Below are 22,895 nucleotides of genomic sequence, written 5' to 3' on the forward strand. Positions count from 1 at the left end.
CTCTGAATACTCATTCACCCGTCTATACATCCTTCCTTTTGTTCATCCGTCTCTTATACATCTTTTATCCATTCATCCATCCCTCTATTTACCCATTCGACTGTCCATTCTTCCAACCACCCTCTTATCCATCCCTTTGTTCAACCATTCACTTACTATCCCTGCATACATCCTTCGATCCATTCATTTGTTCAACCACGTCTTTCCTCATTGTCAGATTCTTCTAGGCATCCCCAAGGGAGATAGGTACTGAACTTGAACTTGTTGTAGTCACAAGCAACATCCTTGCTCCTAGGGACCTCAGGATCCCTCAGAAAGTCAAAGTTGCTTTATAAACCTCTTCTTCCTAGGGGAAGACCCTGAGGCTCGGCGACTACGGACAGTGAAAAACATCGCTGATCTGCGGCAGAATTTGGAAGAGACCATGTCCAGTTTACGGGGAACTCAGGTTACACACAGGTAACTGCCATGTGCATGCATGACGTGGCTGAGCTAGCTAGCATGGGTAATCATGCTGCTTCTCTTGCCACCGGTAAAGTGATTGGGTTAATAATGAAGTAAATGTGGTCAGAGCGATAGTACAGCAGATAGAGTGTTTTTGTAACAGACCCAGGTTCAATCCCCAGAATCCCATATAGTCCCCTGAGGACTCCCAAGGGGAATTCCTGAGTGCAAAGTCAGAAATAACACCTGAGCAATGTCGGGTGTGGCCCAAAAACCAACCAAACAAACAAAAACAATGGAGTAAATGACCGTGATCCTCAAATCCTCAGGCACTCACTAAGAAATGCCCTCTAGGGGCTGGAGCGATGGCACAGCGGGTAGGGTGGTTTGCCTTGCATGTGGCCAACCCGGGTTCGATCCCCCAGCATCCCATATTGGTTTCCTAAGCACCGAGGAAAAAAAAAAAAGAAAAAAAAATAGAAAAAAGCATGCCCACCAGCCAGCATGCCTAAGTGAGGGAGTATAAACTTGAGGCGGATTCCGGATTCCTCTCCGAAGCAGGTTGCTAGATGTGTTTCACAGGATGTAGAGAAGCTCCATTTAAATTTCACTGTGTGAGCATTTTCCATCGCTCTGGGCCGTGCTGCTGAACCAGCAGCTGTACTCCGTTTGACCTGTGTGATAAAGAGAATAACTCGAATTCCTCTGATAACACTGTAATGTTGTTAGTCATGCACAGAGTAAGACACCTAAGGAAATAATCCTAAAAACTCAGGATCATGTTTGAACCAGGATGCAGTTGGGTGAAACCTAGGAGTTTGTTGGAAACACTTGTCAGTTTGTTTTCCTGGTCAAGCAAGATGTGGAAGGCGCTCCCACCCGACTTCCGCTCCCACCCGACTACCGCAAATCTGCAATTCAGGCTCTTGATGAATGAACATGGAGAGGAGCCCGCAAGCCTCCCCCACTGCCAGCAGTTTTGGTAGATTGGGGTTACCACAGTATAGCACTGTAACACTGTTGTCCCATTGCTCATCGATTTGCTTGAGCGGGCACCAATAACACCTCCATTGTGAGACTTGTCGTTACTGTTTTTGGCATATCAAATATGACACGGGTAGCTTGCCAGGCTCTGGTGGGATACTCTTAGTAGCTGGCCGGGCTCTCCAAGAAGGATGGAGGAATCGAACCCGGGTCGGCTGTATGCAAGGCAAATGCCCTACCCGCTGTGCTATCACTCCAGCCCAACCACGGTGTATTCTGTCTTAAATAAAACTGGGGCTGGGGGCTGGAGTGATAGCACAGTGGTTAGGGCATTTGCCTTACACGTGGCCGACCCGGGTTCAATTCCCAGCATCCCACAGTGTCCCCCGAACACTACCAGGAGTTATTCCTGAGTGCAGAGCCAGGAGTTAGCCCCTGTGCATCGCCAGGTGTGACCCAAAAAGCAAAAAACAAAACTAAACAAAAAAAGAACAAACAAACAAAATTGGGGCTGTACCTCAGGGGATCCCACTCTGAAGAAAGTGGGGCCACCAGCAGGTGAAGCTTTGAATCAATTCTTCCAGAGGGGGGTGCTTTGGTCGGTCCCCTAAACCTTTAGATATATGAACACTTGAGAGGCAGAAGCGGGGCCCAGTGACCCTGTAATGGGGTGTGAAGCATCCCCTGCTCCTACCGTAATCTCCAAAGCTGACTCCAGGTGCCCACACCGGGATGGTTTCTTGACTTGAACTCGGGTAGCCATCAGGACAGGGAAACGGTGTGATGGTTCTTCTGTAAGAAAGACTCATGTAGCCCAGTTGGGAACTCTCTGGGCAGCTCTGAGGGTTAGCAGAGTGTCCTCCCTGAGCCAGGAAGCCTGCGGGGTGTCCACATGGCTAGGCACGAGCTCCATCGAGGCAGACCCACACTGTAATTCAGTGTGTCGCTCTTCTCAACCCCCAGCCCTGAAGCATCTTTCCCAGCTTCCCTGTTCAGATGTTGTTTTGGACAAAATGTGTGTGTGTGGGGGGGAAGATTGGAGGAGATAGACCTTAGAGAATTCAAGGAGCAGGGCTAAACCCACCGCTTAGTCAGGAGGGTCGAGTTAGGTGACTCTTATGTTGGATGGGGATACCTTGGCTTTAGGAAAGGAAGGCTGTGCCACTGCTTCCAGATCATTCTAGAATGATCGGACAGATGGCACCTCTCTGGCCTGTCATTCCTAGTCCAGCATTTTCTACTTCCTTCCGTGGTTTGGGAAGAAGATTCCAATAGTTAAGATCACTTCATCAAGGTAGTTGTGAGTAGTGGACATCCTGCCCCATGGGTTTTGGGGGTTATATCTCCCCTGGGATTTTCAGAATATTGCACAGATGCACAGTTTCAGCTTTTACTTTTTCCCCCAGTACCAGTGTATGGACTGGAGCGATAGAACAGTGGGTAGGGTGTTTGCTTGCACACGGCTGAGCCGGGTTCAATTCCTCCGTCCCTCTTGGAGAGCCCGGCAAGCTACCGAGAGTATCCCACCCGCACAGCAGAGCCTGGCAAGCTACCCGTGGCATATTCGATATGCCAAAAACAGTAACGACAAGTCTCACAATGGAGACGTTACCGGTGTCCGCTCGAGCAAATCGATGAACAAAGGGACGACAGTGCTACAGTGCTACCAGTCGATAGGCTTAGGATGTACAGAATGATGGCTTGATTTATAAATGTTGTGAGTTCACTCATCACAGCTGCACTGAGCCACATCTTCCCATTTTGGTATAAGGATAAGAAAAAGAACAAAGGAAGAAGAAAAAATATGTAGTTCTTGCCAGGAGAATTTGTTTTGCTTTGTTTTGGTGCTCAGGGTTTTCTCCCGGCTCTGCACTCAGGGATCACTCCCGGTGGGGCTCAGGGAAACCTGTGGGGTGCCAGGGCTCAAACTCACATGCACTACACGGAAGGCAAGTGCCTTACTTGCAGTCCGCTCGCTCCAGACCCAAGGGACATGTTGTGGGTGTGTTTGTTGTGTGTATGAAAAAGTGAAAGAGCTGCATGCAAATCGTGCAGCATGAATCTCTGCAGGAGCGGCGGCCGGGGCTCACCCACGCGCCCACCTCTCTAATTGCAGCACCTTGGAAACCACTTTCGACACCAACGTCACCACGGAGATTAGTGGGCGCAGCATCCTCAGCCTGACGGGGAGGCCCACCCCGCTGTCCTGGAGGCTCGGCCAGTCCAGCCCGCGGCTCCAGGCGGGAGACGCCCCTTCTCTGGGCAACGGGTACCCGCCGCGCGCCAACGCCAGCCGCTTCATCAACACCGAGTCGGGCCGCTACGTGTACTCGGCCCCGCTGAGGAGGCAGCTGGCCCCCAGGGGCAACAGCCTCTGCCACGTGGACGTCTCGGACAAGGCGGGCCCGGACCTGGAGCTGGAGGCCATCAGCATGGACGCGCCGGGCTACATGAGCGATGGGGACGTGCTGAGCAAGAACATGCGCGCCGACGACCTCACGAGCGGGTGAGTGCGGGGCCGCGCCCCCTTCAGGCCGAGCGCGGCGCGGCACCGGCTTCTCCTGCAGGACTGGAAGCCTGGGTGGGGTGGGGGTCGGGGGGTGGGAGTTGGGGGCAGAGAGGGCAGGCTGCTCCCACTCATTGCCCCTGTTCCTGCCCCGGTTTTGTGGCTCCGGGGAGGGTCTGCTGCCAGGGTGAGAATCTTAAGACCTGAGCCGTCCGTCCAGGCTCGGACACCAGCATGTTGGGGGGAGCTACAGCCAAGATCCACCCCCCTTGCCGCAAACTGCAGACAGCCCCTTTTCTTTCTTTTTTTTTAAATTTTATTTTTTTGATTGTTTTTTTTTTTTTTATAGAATCACCATGAAAAAAGTTACAAAGCTTTCAGGTTTAAGTCTCAGTCATACAATAATCAAACCCCCCCTATCCCTTCACCAGTGCACATGTTCCACCACTAAGAACCCCGGCATACCCCCCATCTCACTCCCCCCCACCTGTGTGGCTAATGATCTTCATTTTATTCTCTCTATACTTTGATTACATTCAATATTTCAACAGAAAACTCACTATTATTATTTGGAATTTCCCCCCGCCCCCCCAACAATCAAACCTGCGGAAAAGGCATCTTTTTTTTTTTTCTTTTTGGGTCACACCCGGCAATGCACAGGGGTTACTCCTGGCTTTGCACTCAGGAATTACTCCTGGTGGTGCTCAGGGGACCATATGGGATGCTGGGAATCGAACCCGGGTCGGCCACATGCAAGGCAAACGCCTTACCCAAAAAGGCATCATTTGATAATTTGTTTTCCATTGCTGAGAATGAAGAGTATATGAGGTTTTGGATTTCTGGTATTTTAGTGATTAAGTCCAGAGAAATTTCTGCCAGAAGTTGAGTCGCTGCAAGCGCATACATCCGGTTAGTGGGCTCTATCAGATGGCGGTCACCTCACGGCCACCACCACCACTGCCACCACTATGGAAAGGAAAAGCCGAGAGAGAAAAACCTTTCCCCTCCCAGGGCGGCATGGGGTCTCAGCTCAGTTCACAGTCTAGAGGCATTTCTGTAAGAAGCTGTGGGGTGCCGAAATTAGTTAGTAAGCCTCCGGGATCATGGTCTTTTAGGAGAAGAGGAGCTGTTCGTGTGCGGCCACTCTGGGTCTTGTCTGGTCGGAGAGCGTGAAGACAGCCCCTTTTCTTTTTTTTTTTTTGCATCACACCTGGCAATGCACAGGGGTTACTTTTGGCTCTGCACTCAGGAATCACTCCTGGCAGTACTCAGGGGACCATATGGGATGCTGGGAATCGAACCTGGGTTGGCCGCGTGCAAGGCAAACGCCCTACCCGTTGTGCTATTGCTCTAGCCCCGACAGCCCCTTTTCGAGTCAGGCTCCAAACCGCACAGCACCTGGCTTGGAATCCAGACCTTCGCATCACCTGCCTGGTCCTTTACCTTGCCTGCCTCTCCCAGCTCCTGGCTTTTGACCCACCTTGCCTCTCTCTGCTGGAGCACTTTATTCTAGTCATGGCTGGCACTTTTCTGCCTCCTGGCCTTTCCACAGTCCATGTCTCAGTGGATTCTGTTTCCCAAGTCTCTGCATGGCTGGCTGCTCAGTGGCCTTCTCTCAGAGTCCCTCAGTTACCATCTTGTCCCTTCTTGACCTACTCTCATGTTTGTTTCCTGTTTCTGTCACCTCTCTTCTGTTTTTTTTTTTTTGGGGGGGGGCAGGGAGAGGATGAGGCAAGAGGTACATCTGGCTGTACTCCGGACTTACTCCTGGCTCTGCACTCAGGGATCACTCCTGGCAGGCTCAAGGGACCATATGGGATGCCAAGGATTGAACCCTGGTCGACAGTATGCAAGGCAAGCACCTGCCCTGCTGCGTTATCTCTCCCGCCCTGTCTTCTGTTTTGTTAGCCTTTCACTAGTTCAGATGTGTGTTTAAGTTTCATCTCTCCTGTCCCCTCCTGATCCCAAAACCAAGAGCCGCGAAACAGCTGGCGTGGCCTGGCTTATTCGCCACCGAGTCCCCAGTGTGTTGTACAGATGAAAGGAGAAAGTCAGTATTCCTGGGTTGAGGGACACGTGACTCAGTGGACGAAGGACGTATGAGGTCAGGGTAAATCACGCTGTTACCATGGACATCAAGAGGCTTAGCTCTTTGATCTGAGCTCCACTTGTCATTGCTATAACAGGAATTTTTTTAAGTTGAGTTTTGGGAGGGGGTTTTGTTTTGTTTTGTTTTGTTTGCGGGGTTATGGGGACAGTTGGCACATGCAGTGGTGCTCAGAGGCTGCTCCCTGCTCTCTGCTCAGAGGTCATGCCAGGCTATGCGTAGGAGACCATGTGGTACTAGAGATTGAACCCCGGCTTCTTGCACAGAAAGCATGCACTCAGCACACGTGAGCTAACTCTATTATAGCCACGAGGAGTTTTTTTGGTTTTGTTTTAATATCTGCTGGAGCAATATTACAGCGGTTGGGCTTTCGCCTTTCACTCGGCCAACCCGTGTTCGATTCCTCTGCCCCTCTCGGAGAGCCCGGCAAGCTACTGAGAGTATGGAGCCCGCACAGCAGAGCCTGGCAAGCTACCCGTGCGTATTAGATATGCCAAAAACAGTAACAGTAAGTCTCTCAATGAGAGATGTTACTGGTGCCCGCTCGAACAAATCGATGAGCAATGGGATGCCAGTGACATTTAATGTCTGCACTCAAGAGTTCATCTTGGGGCTGGAGCGATAGTACAGCAGGAAGGGCATTTGCTTTGCACACGGCCGAACCAGGTTCGATCCCCAGCATCCTGTGTGGTCCCCTGCACACTGCCAAGAGTAATTCCTGAGCTCAGTGCCACTAGGGAGCCCTGAGCACTGCTGAGTGTGGCCCCCACCCCCCCCACACACACAAATAAAAAACAGTTCATCTTAATGTTTAGTCAGTCTTACTGCTCCTTATGTTGGTGTAGTTGCGACAGTCTCCACCAGGGGGAGACATTGAAACAGTCTGGTCTCTGGAGCAGCTGCATTCAGCGTCTACCCGGGGTACAAAGCACAAATGTTTACATTTCAGTGCCTGATCTGGAAAGCTTAACATTTTTAGCAAATGAGATAAGCAGCTCAGAGCAAGTGCAGATAAAAGTGTAGAAATGTAAGCAAACCACCCAATTATTGAAATCGGAGAACCCTGGTCTGGCTTTTCTCTCGCGCCCCCCTCCCCCGCCCCCGCCCCCGTTCCTTTTAATGTACCAATTTACCTTTAAAATAAGAAGTAGCCCAGGTGGCGCTTAATGCTGCTTCTAGTCGGGACAATCTCAGATGTTCATTAAGCCTGGCTCCTGTCTGAGATGCACCTCGTCTTTGCTCTGAGGCCCCCCTGTTAGTCTGCCTTCACGGGCTGGGGCGCAGCAGCCCACATCCCTGCCTGCCCTTTGTACTCAGGTTTCGTCTTATAAACATGACAGCGTTGTCATTATTGAAAGACGTGTGCTGCAGAGCCCGGTCCGTCACCTCCCTGAGGCCCGTTGGTTGACGGTTAGCGGAAAGAAAACAGACTGAGCTCAAACGGGTGTTTCCTCGGCCGGCTCTGCCGCTGGCACGGGTGAGCCTGGCACGGTGGGACTCGTCGGTAACTCCCCTGAGCTAACCTACAATTAATAGGCTACCAACCCACTGCAATTAAGCTTCTCTTTGAGGTTGTATCTGACTCACAGCCAATATCTGATGAAGACACAAGGTGTAGACAGTGTCTAGCTGTCTTATCGACCTGAAACATCTCGGCGCTTGGGAACCATGCGATGACTCAAGTTTTTAATCCAGATGGTTTAGGGGACCTAGCCTTGATGTGTGAGCGACTGAGAAATCTGTGAGGAGACTCTCTTGTAAAAGCTCTAGCAAATTTATTTAGAACGCCTAATGGGGAACTTAATCCTAGCTTCTGAAACCTGAGAACATGTGTTTTTAAAATGGCATTGCAGGGACCAGGGCTAGAGTACAGCAGATGAGGTGCTTGCCTGGCACACAGCTGACCCAAGTTCAGTCCCTGGCACCCATTAAGGTCCCCTGTGCCCCACCAGGAGCAATCCCTGAATGCAGAGCCTGACGTAAGCTCTGATCATTGCTAGATGTGGTTCCAAAGAAACAACAAACCCTAAAGTGACACTGTTGGCTTTAGAGATAGTACAGGGGAATGGAGCTTGCCCTGCATGTGATCAATTCAGATCAAATCCCCAGCATCACATATGGTCCCCTGTTCCCCACCAAGTCACAGTGAGCCCTAACACAGCTAGGTGTGATTCCCCCAAGCTCCGCAAATAAAATGTCTTAATTTCGTGTAAACAGTTATATGTTGATGTCTCTAGCTCATGTTCTCCAATGGATATTTACCACATTTTACCACATAGAAATGTAAGCAAACCACCCAATTATTACATAGCTTATTATGACACCACATAGCTGTCACTAAGTTTATGCCTCTATGTGTGTGCGTGTATTTGGTTTGGGGGTTCACACCTAGTGATGCTCAGGGATTACTCCCAGCTCTGCACTCAGGAGTTACTCCTGGCAGTGCTCAAGGGACTATGTGTGATGCCAGGGATCAAACCTGAGTCAGTCACAAGCAAGGCAAATGTCCAGCTTGCTATACTATCACTCCGGCCCTATCCCAATTTTATTTTCTTTTTAGGTCACACCTGACGATGCTCAGGGGTTACTCCTGGCTCTGCATTCAGGAATTACTCCTGGTGGTGCTTGGAGGACCATATGGGATGCTTAGGATTGGACTCGGGTTGGCCGAGTGCAAGGCAAATGCCCTAATCACTGTACTATAGCTCCGGCCCCTATGCCAATATATTTCTCTTTTTTTTCTTTCTATTTTTTTTTTTTTTTGCTTTTTCGGTCACACCTAGTGATGCACAGGGGTTACTCCTGGCTCTGCACTCAGTAATTACTCCTGGCGGTGCTCAGGGACCATATGGGATGCTGGGAATCAAACCCAGGTCGGCCACATGCAAGGCAAATGCCCTACCTACTGTGCTATCACTCCAGCCCCTCCTATGCCAATTTTTTTGAGGAAAAACAATCCACCAAAATATTATGGGCTACAATTATGTAACATTAAAAAATTATTTGCTAATTGATTTCTCATAGGTTTACAATACTATAGAGTTTATATGTATGACACATCACTTCCATCACCCCAAAAATCTCCTTCCCTCCTCCTCTTTCCTCTGGCCCTCTAGCAATCACCATGGTTTTTACTAAACCTGCGGATTAGTTTTGTTGTTGTTTCGCTTGGGGGGTGGGCACATCTGATAATATTTAAGGGCTTCTCCCTCTGCAGTCCTTGGGGATCACTGCTAGCAGTACTCAGGAGGTGATGAGTCTTGCTTTAAATTGTATTACCTAAAAGTATTACCTAAAAATATGATGCGGCAACTAATCAGATGGCAGTGTCTTTGGGGTGAAAGCTTGGCCATGTGCACCTCTGTGCATCCTTCAGTAGTTTCCGGTGGGACTGGAATGACTTTAATCCCATTACGTTAGTTCTTAGCTAAGGAACCTATAGGTAAACTGTCCTTTTTCTGTGCACCTGTGTGTGTGTGTGTGTGTGTGCTTTTCATCTTCTGTGTGTGTGTGTATGCGTCTCTTACTCTGTGTGTGTGTGTGTGTGTGTGTGTGTGTGTGTGTGTAACTCTCGCACTGCACTTTGGATAGACCAAGCTACCTACAGACTTGAGATACTCAAAAATATCTCACTGCTTCCTTGTATTAGACCGAGACGTTGGGCATCGTTACTGGGGCCAATATAAAAATAACAGATGAAGATGTCTCTTACTAAGTTTTGATCTGTGAAGTCAATCCATCAACGCTGTCTAAAAATTCAGAGTGCCATATGGTACGGAATAAAATGAAAAGGACAGACTTACCGTCCATATGTTTGGAAGGATGATTTCCCCGCTCTTTTCAAAGGGGGCACTGAGTTGTATCATCTTCCAGAGAGTGGATATACATCCTAGGGGGAAAAAAGGACCCTTTCAATTGAGCATCAGGTAGATTGCCCGCCAAGAGCTTACCTGGCTTTCTCGTGTGGTGGGAACAGATATCAGCCTCTTAATTGGATGTCTTGGGATCTGAATAGTCTTCCCTCACCCGGCCGCTCCTCCTAGACCCTCGCCCTCTTGCTGCCCTAGACTGCCTACCCCTTTTTCACTAAACGTGGTTTCCAGCAATTTCCGGACTTTCTCCAGAATTTCTCCCTGGAATTTCCCCTGAAGCCTGACCGAGCCCAGGAGAAAGAACAAAATCCCTCCACTGAGGTGGTCTCCCAGACTCTGTGTCAAGCTTCTGACCATCTTGGAGCCCCGCCTGCCTTAGATGTGAGCTTTTCCTTCCTCCTGGAAAGTGTTTGAAAGGGGGTGGGTGGTATTGGGGAGCCAGAGGAAGGCTCATCTGCCTGTGCTCTGGGGAGCATAGGCAGGGCCAGGATTTAAACCCAGGAAGTGGTCGCAGCAGCCTGCAAGGCAAGCACTTGAGCCTTTTTGAATATTCCAGCCCCAGATCTGAAATTTCTTCCTGATTCTACCAAACCTACCAAAGTTCTTAACCTCTGGGGATTGTAGGCTGAGTTTGGAAAAGCATCTGGTAAAGGATCATCCACAATGCTCAAGAAATGTCATGCCCTAACTCAGAGGGTGTGGGTTGAGTTTCCCTCCCCACCCCAAACAGAATCCCCACAGCCCAAAACCTCCAGAACCCAACTGCCACCTTGCACAAGGCCACTCTCCACATGCTTGGACGAGCCTCACCAGAGAGCGGACCGGCAGAAAAACCCAGTTATGCGGGAACCCGTGACTGAGATCTCCAAGCCTGCTTGGATTGGGACTGGGCCTCCTCCCCCCAGGTCCCCAGTTTTCCAGTGGCTTGGCAGTCACACCCACAGACTGCCCCTGGTGCCATGTAATCTCATCAATGGCCAAGACCCAGAGACTATCAACTAAAACTCCTGGAAGAGAATGACACAGAATTTCCTGGACATCATATTCTATCCATAACAAGCAATATAAAACAAATCATCTAGCATTGCCTTTTCGGCAGGTTTGAGTGGTAGTGAGACTGGTATCAAAATATCAAAAAATGTAACCAAAGGAGAGAGAGAGAGAGAGAGAGAGAGAGAGAGAATGAGGGAAATTGTCTGCCACACAAGCAGGGGAAGGGTTGGAATGGAGTTTGGTTGGAGGGGCGGGGAATACTGGGGATTTTGGTGGTGGAAAGTGTGCACTGGTGAAGGGATGGGTGTTTGATGTTTATATGACTGAAGCTCAAACATAAAAGCTTTATAGCTGTATCTCACGATAAATAAAAAAAAGGGGGGCGGGGGGAATAACAATAAAATAATAAAATTAAGTTAGCATTCAGAGTAGAATAAAAAAAATGTTATGTGGAGTTTATGCCCAATTCAACCAGCTTAATCAATGGCTGAATAAATAGCAGTACTCCTACATTATTAAAAAAGAAAAAAAAGAAATGTCATGCCCTGTGTGTGTGTGTCTGTGTGTATGTGTCTGTGTGTGTCTGTGTTTACGTGTGTGTCTCTGTGTGTATGTGTGCATGTGTCTGTGTGTACATGTGTGTCGGTGTGTCTGTGTGTACTTGTGTGTGTCCTCTGTGTGTTACATGTGTGTATATCTCTGTGTCTGTTTATGTGTATGTGTGCATGTGTCTGTATACATGTGTGTGTCTGTGTATCTGTGTGTACTTCTGTGTGTATCTCTGTGTCTGTGCGTATGTGTGTGTCTGTGTGTACGTGTGTGTACTTGTGTGTGTCTGTGTGTACGTGTGTATCTCTCTGTGTATATGTGTGTCTGTGTGTACGTGTGTGTACATGTGTGTGTGTTCCACCTGACTAGTAGCTACAGTGCCTTTTCTTCTCCTAGAGCCTAGCACAGTAGCTATTTAATCGGTGTTCTGTGAACGACCCATTCTCCCTGCCTAGCCCCCTGCCTAGCCTTACCAGACTTTGGTTTTCTGTGATGTACCTCAGTGATTCTATTCACCAGACAAAAAGCGTCCATTCTGCCTTTTGATGCAATGCACAGCTCCACCTAGTGGCCCATACCAGATGGGGTGCTGTGGTTTCGCCTGATTCCTAACTGAGAATCAATCATTCAGCTGGTTTCACCCTTGAGCGCCGAGGAAGTAGAGAAAGCTGGTCCCTGAGCATGCTGGTCTTCCCCTGCTGGGTTTATGTTTGTTTGCTCTGTGACTGAGGCCTTCCCCCTGAGCTGTCAGAAGACGCCGTGAACAGGTCACAGCATGACCTGTGCCCACCTGGAGCCACCATCCCTGCTGACGTACTTCATAAAGACGTCAGGGAGTTTCCACCGGCTGCTGCAAAATACCACAGACTAGGAGACTGAAGTAGCAGACGCTTGATGTCTCGGTGCTCTGGAGGCCGGAAGGACAGTGGCAAGGTCAGGCATAATCGGGTTCTGCTAAGAGCTGGTGGACAGCAGGGGAGAAGAGGGTACGTCTGCCTTCTTCCCCAGAGGCCCCACCCTGGGCCATCCCGGGCCCTGCCTCCCAATCCATCACACTGGACTCCAATAAGCAAATTGGGACCAGGAGGAGTAGTCTAGAGAGTCACAGAAATTCCCTCCTGACAGCTGTTGCTTCTTTGCATGGCCAATGCTCGTACTTAGATTTACCTCCCTGTCTGCTGCCAGGCCACCTCCTTCTTGAAGCCTTCTCTGATTGCACCTCAGCAGAGCTGTGGCAGCTTTCTCTGGGCTCCCTTGACGTGCCTGTGAAAGTACTGACAGGACCACATCAGCATTGTCAGTCCTGCCTGTGTATGTGTGTATGTGCTTATAGGAGTGGGATGGGGGGAGAGATAGACTCCAAGGAGGCAAATGCACAGCCTATTTTGGTTTTTTGTTTGCTTGTTTTTAATTGAGTCACAGTGAGAAACACAGTTACAAAGTTGTTCGTGATTGGGTTCCAGTTATATAATGTTCCAATAGCTGTCCCTTCACCAGTGTACATTTACCACCATCGATGTCCCTAGTTCCTCTCCTGCCTACACTTCTGTCTGACTCTATAGCAGGCACTGGACAGACAGATGGACAGCCCCCTGGGTGGATCGCTGGCCACTATTCTGCACTTCTTATAGCACACACATACCAACACTGACACACATGCACACTCACAAACGCATATACATAACACACACGCTCAAACAGACAGATATACACACCCATTCATGCACACTGTCATACACAGACAGACACTCTTATACACACAGACAGAACACATCACACACGTGTATTTAAAACATAGTCAAAAAATATATAGTCAAGGGTCTGGAGCAATAGCACAGTGGGTAGGTGTTTGCCTGGCACGTGGTCGACCCAGGTTCGACTCCCAGCATCCCATATAGTCCCCCAATACCCCCAGGAGTGATTCCTGAGTGCAGAGCCAGGGGTTACCCCTGAGCATCGCCAGGTGTGACCCAAAAAGCAAAATTAATTAATTAATTAATTAATTAAAATAGAATAAAATATAGTCCAGATGCCTCCAGAGAGATAGTGTAGCGGGTTGAGCACTTGTCTAGCAGGCAGATGACCCCAGGACCCCATGTGTTTCCCCCAGCCCCACCAGGAGTGACCTCTGAGCACAGAGCTAGGAGCAAGCCTTGAGCATTTCCAGGTGTGGCCCCCAAAACAAACGAACAAGAATCTATAACCAAGGGCCGAGCAAGGTTTAAGGCCCAGCCTCGCCCCGCCCCCACTGCTCTTCCCAGTGAGGGGTCACCGTCCTTCCCGGCTCTCGTTCCCTGCCTTGCGTATCCCCGGCCAGCACAGCGGCCGCTGCTTCCCTCCATGGCTGGCGGGTAGAGACAGCTGTCGTCTACACGGCAGTAGAGCAGAGAGCTTCCCCCGCCGTCCCAGGGTGGATGGAGGGTGCCGGCCGCCACATCCGTTGGCCCCAGGCTGGGGGGCGCATCATGCGGACTCTTCCCCTCTCTCGGCTCTACTCACGGAGCCTCTTGACGTACTGAGCGCAGGACACCTCTCCGCCCTTTCTCAGCTGCTGGCCAGGCAGGTGACAGAGGAAGAACAAGAGAGCCAAGTGCATGCTCTAGAGGAGAGATTCTCTTGTGCTCCCGGGCCGACTCTGGTCACTGGTGGTGATGATAGATTTAGCCAGTAGAGACCAGAATTAAAAAAAAAAAAATTACTGGACAGCAGCCCCCTGGTCCAGTGCAGTAGGGCCCAGCTTTGCATGCAGGGCCCAGGCCTCCACAGGTAACAGACAGACAGTGGGCTGGTAGTTGATGGGCAGAGACAGGGGGCCCAGGAAACCAACGTAGGCTCAGAAAGAACCTGGCTAGGGAGAACCGAGTTTGCTGCTCAGTAACTGCACCTGGCTGGGGAGAACCGAGCTTGATGCTCAGTAACTGCACCTGATTGGGGAGAACCTGACTGGGGAGAACTGAGCTTACTGCTCAGTAACTGCACCTGATTGGGGAGAACCTGACTGGGGAGAACCGAGCTTACTGCTCAGTAACTGCACCTGACTGGGGAGAACTTTGCTGGAGAGAACCGAGCTTGCTGCTTGGTAACTGCACCTGGTCGGGGAGAACCTGGCTGGGGAGAACCGAGCTTTTTGCTCGGTAACTGCATCTGATCAGGGAGAACCTGACTGGGAGGAATCAAGCTTGCTGCTCGGTAACTGCACCTAGGTGGGGAGAACTTGGCTGGGAAGAACTGAGCTTGCTGCTTGGTAACTGCACCTGACTGGGGAGAACCTGGCTGGGGAGAACCAAGCTTGCTGCTGAGTAACTGCACCTGGCTGGGGAAAACCTGGCTGGGGAGAACTGAGTTTGCTCTTCAGTAACTGCACCTAGCCAGGGAGATCTTGGCTGGGGAGAACCAAGCTTGTGGCTCGGTAACTGCACCTGGTCAGGGAGAACCTGGCTGGGGAGAATCGAGCTTGCTGCTCAGTAACTGCACCTGGCTGGGGAGAACTTTGCTGGGGAGAACCAAGCTTGCTATTCAGTAACTACGCCTGACTAGAGAGAACTTGGCTGGGGAGAGCCGAGCTTGCTGTTCAGTAACTGCACCTGGCTGGGGAGAACTTGGCTGGGGAGAACTGACCTTGCTGCTTGGTAACTGCACCTGGCTGGGGAGAACCTGGCTGGGGAGAACCAAGCTTGTTGCTTGGTAACTGCACCTGGTTGGGGAGAACCTTGCTGGGGAGAACCGAACTTGCTGTTCAATAACTGCACCTAGCCAGGGAGAACCTGGCTGGGGAGAACCGAGCTTGCTGCTGAGTAACTGCACCTGGCTGGGGAAAACCTGGCTGGGGAGAACTGAGTTTGCTCTTCAGCAACTGCACCTAGCCAGGGAGAACTTGGCTGGGGAGAACCAAGTTTGTTGCTCGGTAACAGCACCTGGTCAAGGAGAACCTGGCTGGGGAGAACCGAGCTTGCTGCTCGGTAACTGCACCTGACTAAGGAGAACTGAGCTATTCCACACGGACCCACTGTTTCCTCTCCTTCTCCTGTTGAGCTTTTGCATTGCACCCCCCTAAGAAGCCCAGCGCCTCTCTATTTTCATCTTGAACACAGAGTTCATTGACTCTGCCCCGCCGGTTCGTTTGCAAGAGCCAGCCGCCCGCAGAGTGGCTCAGCAGATTTATGACGACAAGGTGGAAGAAGACCAAGTTCGAGTTGAGGTGAACATGAAAAGAAACATTTGGATGAGTTTGGGAGGATTTTGGCCCCGAGACAGTGAGCCTATGTTGACACACTTAGACACACACAAATCCTTCGTGCCTGTACTCCGATCAAGATAAGAGATTCTGTGCGGTTGGGAAATCGGGGTCTAATGGAAGGAACTGTCAGGGCTGGAGTCAGGAGACCTGCCTTCTCCGTCCCCTGGGGGTGTGAGCGTGGGGACGTGGTTTTCTTTCTTGAGCCCCGTTCGTGGGTGACCTCCCTCCTATACCGATGGAACGAGGTGGCATTCATGAAGCCCCTAGAGAAGGTGCTTCCGTCGGGGCTTCTTGGAGCTGGTGCATCTCTTTGTCTTCCTCTCAGTGTCCCGAAAGAACCCAGTGCCATCTGCCACCTCATGGCTGGACACGGTGACTGCACATCTCTGCTGGCTGGCCTGTGTGTAGCTCCAGGTACTGGTCACGCTTCTCCAGAAGAAGCGTCACTGTTGCAGCTCAAGTCCAAAGGGCCTGCTGGGCCAGCGTTTCCGGGTCCTTCAGAAAATGTCGGTCTTTTCCCATGTTTGATCTCCTGTCTAGGATCCCTTAGGCTTTCTCACCTTGCAATCCCTTTTTACCCGAGAAGCGTGGTCTAGCCGGGCGTTGATCCATGACTTGGTGATTGATTTTGGTCCTGGTGTATTCTGAAGCCTGTGATCAACAACTTTTTGACCCCCCCTCCCCATTTCATTACATGGTCCCATATATGGTTTAAGAAACCAGAGATTAGGTGATGCCCACCCATATTATTTTTCCTATTATTTTGTTGTTGTTGTTGTTTGTTGCTGTTTGCGGGAGCATGGGACCAGGGGCAGGGGGTGGTCGTCTCTCAAAAGGTTCTCAGGAAGTCTGGGAGCCACTTCCCGGGGACTCTTGGCCAGCCAGGCTGGGTGGTTCCATACGAGAGCCTCAGGGTGACTTGCTGCCAGGGATATGATCCCCTGTGGTACTGGGTAGTGTTTGGGGGCCTCCAGGGCTGTACTTAAGAGATGCTCAGGGAACCATATGGAGCCCGCGATGGGACCGTGTGCAAGTCATATGCCTTAATCCTTATACTCTCTTTGCATTCTCCTCATACCCATAATCAAAGGGTAATCTGCTTTACTCAAAGTCAACAGATTTAAATTTTGTTTTTGCTTTTTATTGGGTCACACCCAGCGATGCACTGGGGTTACTCCTGGCTCTGCACTCAGGAATTACTCCTGGCGGTGCTCGGGGGACCATATGGGATGCCGGGAATCGAACCCGGGTCGGCCGCATGCAAGGCAAACGCCCTACCCACTGTGCTATCACTCCAGCCCCAGATTTAAATTTTAATCTCCTTTTAAAAGCACCTTCCTGACAACATCTAGGTCAGCATTTGCCCAAATACCTGGTCTTGTAAGCTAAGCTGAGCTGACATCCACCACGAACTACCACACACCGCAGGCCTTGTCGCATGATCAGTGCGAGTGAATCATCCAGGACAGGAGGCAGCTCACCTGTGACCCAGAGACGAAGCAACACAGCCGCTGTGGGGGAACATCTGTGTGGGCTCAGAGGGAACACCTCACACCCGGGCTCTCGCCACAAAGCAAGACTGTGCATGCCTGGGAAGAATCTTTGTGTCTCTTGCAGAATCCCTCGAACCCCGGTAAGAAATCTCCCTGAGATTTCCTCTTTCCTCTTCATCCTGGAATAACTCCTGAGTGGTGGCCACGCCCTGACTTGGACACCCCCGGGAGAGTCGATGGGTATCTGAGACCCCAAAGCGAAACAGGATTCAAAGTCTAAAGGGAGGCTTACGTCTGTGCCCAGAGTCATGTGGCAATAAGTGAAACCCACATTCGCTTCTCGGCTCACACAGTGGGCCACGGAGCTCTGTAGTTCTCTCTGCAGCATTGCCAGAATTGTGTTCCTCATGCTTAGAGACACCCGCTGGTCTGCTTTGGAATGAGACACTGCACATACTTGAGCAGTGGAGCTTAAAGGGGATGTCAGGGGCCGGAGAGATAGTACAGTGGGTAGAGCGCTTGCCTTGCACTCGGCTGACCCATGTGTGATACCCGACTTCCCGTATGGTCCCCTGAGCACCGCCAGGAGTAATTCCTACCTGCAGAGCCATAAATAACCCCCCTGAGCCTCACCTGGTATGACGCCCAAACCAAAAAGTAAATAAAGGGCAACGTCTGCTCAAGCTATGGGAAACATGTTGCAATGGAACAAGTACAGTGTGGACTTTGCAGACAAGGAAAAAACCAAAAGCAATGAGAAATGGACACTCAGGAGAAGTGGACGCTCAGTGTGAACTCCATCTTTCCGCCTCTCTGGCAGCAGGGCTGCTGGGCTTCCTGCAGGTAGATTGCTCCGAATGTCACGCCAAGCTCTTCCCGTGAATCATCTCACGGACTTCCTCCAGCACGTCGGAGCTGGGACTGCTTCTCTTCCCCTCCTCACTTACCTCACTCGGCCAGGTAGAAACACCCGAACCAAATGTCCCTAGAGTGAATCACAGAATCAAAGCCTGCACTCCAAGGGTCATCCTGGGGATGACGCTTCCCTGTCACCAGCCCCGGTGCTCTGCTGTGTGGAAGGCAACACACCCCCCACCTGCACCCTGCACCCCCTCCCCCGGTGGCACATGGAGAGCTCTGGACACCACCAGTGCCTTTGCAGGGCTCGGGAAGGTGAGCTGGATGGTGGTGCTCACCAGGATAAGGTGCGGGGAGAGAGCAGAGCCACAGGGAAACAGGATGCAGCTTGGAGGGTGCCTGCCAGGAGGGATCACAGAGGCTGGCGGGGGGGCAAGGCAGAGACCTTAATTTTTTTTTTAATTTTTTTTTTATCATTATGAAGTTTGTTCAGTGTCTCTGGGCCTCACTTTAGCATCAGAAGCACTTGTGTCAAGCAGCGGGTACACACAGTGAATGGGGCAGTGTGTGAGCAATAGCACAGCGGGTAGGGAGTTTGCCTTGCACACGGCCGACCCAGGTTCGACTCCCAGCATCCCATGTGGTCCCCTGAGCACCAACAGGAGTAACCCCTGAGCATAGCTGGGTGTGACCCAAAAAGGAAAAAAAGAAAACCTGAGAGGCAGTGACAGGACGGTTCCCCCTCAGGCGTCAGTTCTTCGGGGCAGTCGACCCTGGCGCAGCACAAAAGGGGGAGCGTTTCCGCCCCCTGCCCTGTGTGCAGCCTTTAGCGAGGTGAAACCTGAAGTTCTCAGAGGAAATCTGCTTCCCTGCTCCTCCCACCCCTCACACACACACACACACACACACACACACACACACACACACACACACGCTGCGAACCCAAACAAAACACACAATTACAAACTCAGCCGTAGCCCCCCCACCCACACACACACTCCCCTCGTCCCCCGCCCCCCGCCTGGGGCCCTGAGAACCATGCCAGGCGTGTTGGAGCTTTATTAATCGAGTGATTTTTTTTTTTTTTTTGCCTTCCCCTGTGGGAGCTGTTAATTAAAACCACTCAACCATTGAGTTGCGAGACAGAGATTGAGGACAGCTCGAGCACGGGCTCCCCTGCTCCCGTTGGGGCGGGGCAGGAGCGGCTCCAGACCTGGAGACCGACTTGGCGGCCGAATGCACCAGCAAGTGGGCACAGGGGAGGGTCCCTGGGAACAGGTTCCCCCTGAGGTCCCGCAGCCAGGCGCTCGAGCACAAAGAACCCGCCCCCTCGTTCTGGCCCAGCCTGCGTCCGTCCGTCCGTCTGGTGTCACAGGGACCGTCCGTGGCGATGCTATTTATTCCGGCCGCTCATAGTGCCAGCCCGATGCCAGGCGCTCTCAGAGCATCACAGATGCTCTTGCTTTCCATGCTCCCGGGAGTCCAGGTGGGCTGCTTCCCGGTGTGCGGGGGAGTGCACGGGCAGGCGCCCATGGTCCCCGGGGACGCCAAGGAGGAGCATGAAGTCGCCTTCAGGGTTCTCACCAATGCTGTGTTGCTGGGTGAAGGATTCCCACAAGGGGCCCGGAGGACGGGCTCAGGGTCAGAAGCTTGCCACGAGGGTGAGGGAGGCAGAGGGCAGTCGGGATAGAGAAGGGACCACCATGACAGTGAGAGTTGGAAAATGCTCATTCTGGATAAACGCTCTGTGCTGAAAGGACGTAAAGGTGTATGCATGACAACCTTTCAGAATCTGTTTTGCAAACCATAATGCCGAGAGAGAGGGAGAGAGAGAGAGAGAGAGAGAGAGAGAGAGAGAGAGAGAGAGAGAGAGAATTGTCTGCCACAGAGGCAGGCTTGGGGTGTGGGTCGGGAGGGGAGGACGGGATGGCAGGAGAGAATTGGAGACATTGGTGGTGGGAAATGTGCACTTGTGAAGGGACTGGTGTTGGAATATTGTATGATTATGTGATTGAAACCCAATCAACCCAATGAACCTCATGGTCATTCAGTTTAAAAAAAAAAAATCTAAATTCTTGGGGGTAGGAGAGATAGCACAGGGAGTAGGGCACCTTGCACATTGCCAGCCCGGACTCGATCCCCGGCAACAGCAGGGTGAGTTCTGGGGGAGCCCTTCCCATGTGGCGGCACTTTCAAATCGGTGGATCCCTCTGCATCCTTGGGCATGTTCTCCCCATTTCAGAGATGTGGACACTGAGGATTGTCCCATCACACATGCTGCCCCTGGGGATAGGAGGTGTTAGGACATTCGAGGACGCAAGCCCCTGAGAAACAAGCCTCACTTTCCTCAGCGCACCCCCATTTTATTTATTTGTTTGGGGGTTTTGTTGTTGTTTAGGTTTTTGTTTTATTTTTTAATGCTGCCACCTGCTGGCTCCTTAGGCTCTGAAACCCTGCGATTTTTTTTTTTTTTTTGGTCTTAGGTCTTTGAGAGCTCAGTCTGTCCATCCTGACCTTCGGCTGGACTCGTAGAACAGCGCTGCTGAAAGCACAGGGTCTCAGTTCAGCACACAATGCCTGCTTTGTTCTCGGTGCCAGGTTTTATGAGGTTCAGCACCGGGCCGAGGTGTGTTGAGGGAAGTGACAAGGAAGGCGAAGAGTTCAAAACCCCCCAAACGTAACAGAAATATTTGTCGAAACTGGATATACTTGGCAGGGGAAACCACCCAGCCAAACAGAAGGTCCAGAGCACCCCACTGGAAGGGGGGTGCCAGGGAGTCCCACGTGCTTTCGTTTCCCGAGCAACCGTTGGGGGGGGGGGCGGAAGAGAACACAGGCGGGCCGTGGACACACACTCAGCTCTGCTGCAAGGCCACGATCCCCTCTGTCCTGGGAGCATCCAGGCAGTACCCGGACAGCTGAGTGCCACGGGCTCCAGGCTCCCTGCCAGGGGCCAGGGGTGCAGCGGAGAGAGGGAACCCCTCACAGCTTCTCCTAGGCACAGCTCAGGGTACCAGGCTCCCCAGGGAAACACTGAGGTCTGGTGAGAGCAGGTGGAGGTGAGCTGGGTGTACTGTCTGGCCCGGGGCTTGTCCCAGCCTGCTGGCAGGGCCCCAGAATTGGTACGTCCGAGACATGTCTTACCCATGTCCTCTTTTTTGTGGCCCTTGGTTTATATCAAGATCTATTCACTCTATGGGGTTGGAGTGATAGCACAGCGGGTAGGGCATTTGCCTTGCACGCGACCAACCCGGGTTAGATTCCCAGCATCTCATATGGTCCCTTGAGCACCACCAAGAGTAATTCCTGAGTGCAGAGCCAGGAGTAACCCCTGTGCATCACCGGGTGTGACTCCCCCCCCCAAAAAAAAGAGCTATTCACTCTGAAATTTTGCTTTTGTGAATTTAAATTTTCTTTCCTGGACCAGAGAAATAGTTTAGCTCGCTTTGCATTCTACCAACCCTGGTTTAAATATGCACTACTGCTAGAATCCCTCTGAACACAGCCCAGGAGTCACTCTTGAGCACAGAGTCAGGAATAACCCCTGAGTATGGCCTAGTGTGGCTCCAAACCTCACTCCCCAGCCTCCTAACAAAACAACAACAACAAAAATCTGCCTTAGTTTTGTTTTTACCAGGATTAAACAGTCCACCTCTTGGTGAGGAGGGACCCCAAAGAGGCTGTTGTAAGATTGGAATGTGGATGGCTCCCTCTGTGGTCTCTGAGCCATAGCCTTGTTCCCTGCCTCTGACGGTGCCCTGTGCTCTGTGGGCAGGTGGCCCATTTGTGCAAGTCGCACTTAATGTGGAAGCCTGCTGGTGAAGTGGGTCAGACTCTGCAGGAGCGGGAATCCCCACTTTGCATCCTCATGCATTTTAACTCAGTGTGTTTCAGACTTGTGCTTTTCAATCACCTGTCCTTGCTGATTCACGTACAAACACTATGCTGGCCACGGAGACTCGAGGGGGGCCAGGTTGACCACAGGTATGATTTTTAAGAATCATTCTCTCAATTCCACACTGACCAAATTTTGGTCAAACCTCATTTATAGAATACATTATTTCCACAAAGAGAGAGCTCAAGCAATGGACTTTTTTTTTCTTTTTTTTTGCTTTTTGGGTCACATCCGGCGATGCACAGGGGTTACTCCTGGCTCATGCACTCAGGAATTAATCCTGACAGTTCTTTGGGGACCATATGGGATGCTGGGAATTGAACCTGGGTCGGCCGCATGCAAGGCAAACGCCCTACCCACTGTGCTATCACTTCAGCCCAGTACTGGACTTTTTGTCTGTTTAAAATGATAATATGGAGGCTGGAGTGATAGTACAGTATTAGAGTGTTTGCCTTGCACACAGCTGACCTGGATTGAATCCCTGGCATCCCATAAATTACCTTGAGCACCGCTGGGGATAATTCCTGAGTACAGAGCCAGGAGTCACCTCTTGAGTACCACCAGGTGTGCCTCCAAAACCTAAATAAATAAATTTATTACGTGGTAAATAGGTAGCACTGAATATGCTTTTTCAAACACTCTGTTCTGTTGGATGAGGCCCCTGGGAAGTAGTGTGGGAGAAAGAGCTGTGCACGGGAGCATGGAGAACAGAGCTGCATCTGCACCTCGCTTCCCTGTCTACTGGGCCTGCTGGATTGGGTGGCAGGTAATTTGAGCATCTTGAGACCACCCCATTAGAGCTTAATCCTTTCCCTTGAAGGCCTGAGACCTCCACAGATCCTTCTTTGTATTGCTAAGACCTTGATGGAATCTCATTGAGAATGAGCAAGCGTCCCGAATGCTTTTCTTAATAAAATGTGACCTGGTATACATTCCTCCCCTAAAGCCACATAACAA

The 22,895-nt window shown here is 51.2% G+C and overlaps 1 protein-coding gene across 9 annotated transcripts in view; it reads left to right on the forward strand.

The window, feature by feature from the left end:
- Nucleotides 1-22,895, forward strand: part of NAV2 (neuron navigator 2) — an 822,512-nt gene that overhangs the window by 635,162 nt on the left and 164,455 nt on the right. For all 9 annotated transcript variants that reach the window (XM_055141684.1, XM_055141686.1, XM_055141678.1 and 6 more), the window contains 2 exons: nucleotides 351-459; nucleotides 3,545-3,934. In XM_055141684.1, the coding sequence (XP_054997659.1) occupies nucleotides 351-459; nucleotides 3,545-3,934 (499 nt within the window). The remainder of the gene's footprint in view (nucleotides 1-350; nucleotides 460-3,544; nucleotides 3,935-22,895) is intronic.

The sequence above is a fragment of the Sorex araneus genome, chromosome 6, assembly GCF_027595985.1.
Source record: "Sorex araneus isolate mSorAra2 chromosome 6, mSorAra2.pri, whole genome shotgun sequence".
Lineage (NCBI taxonomy): Eukaryota > Metazoa > Chordata > Mammalia > Eulipotyphla > Soricidae > Sorex > Sorex araneus.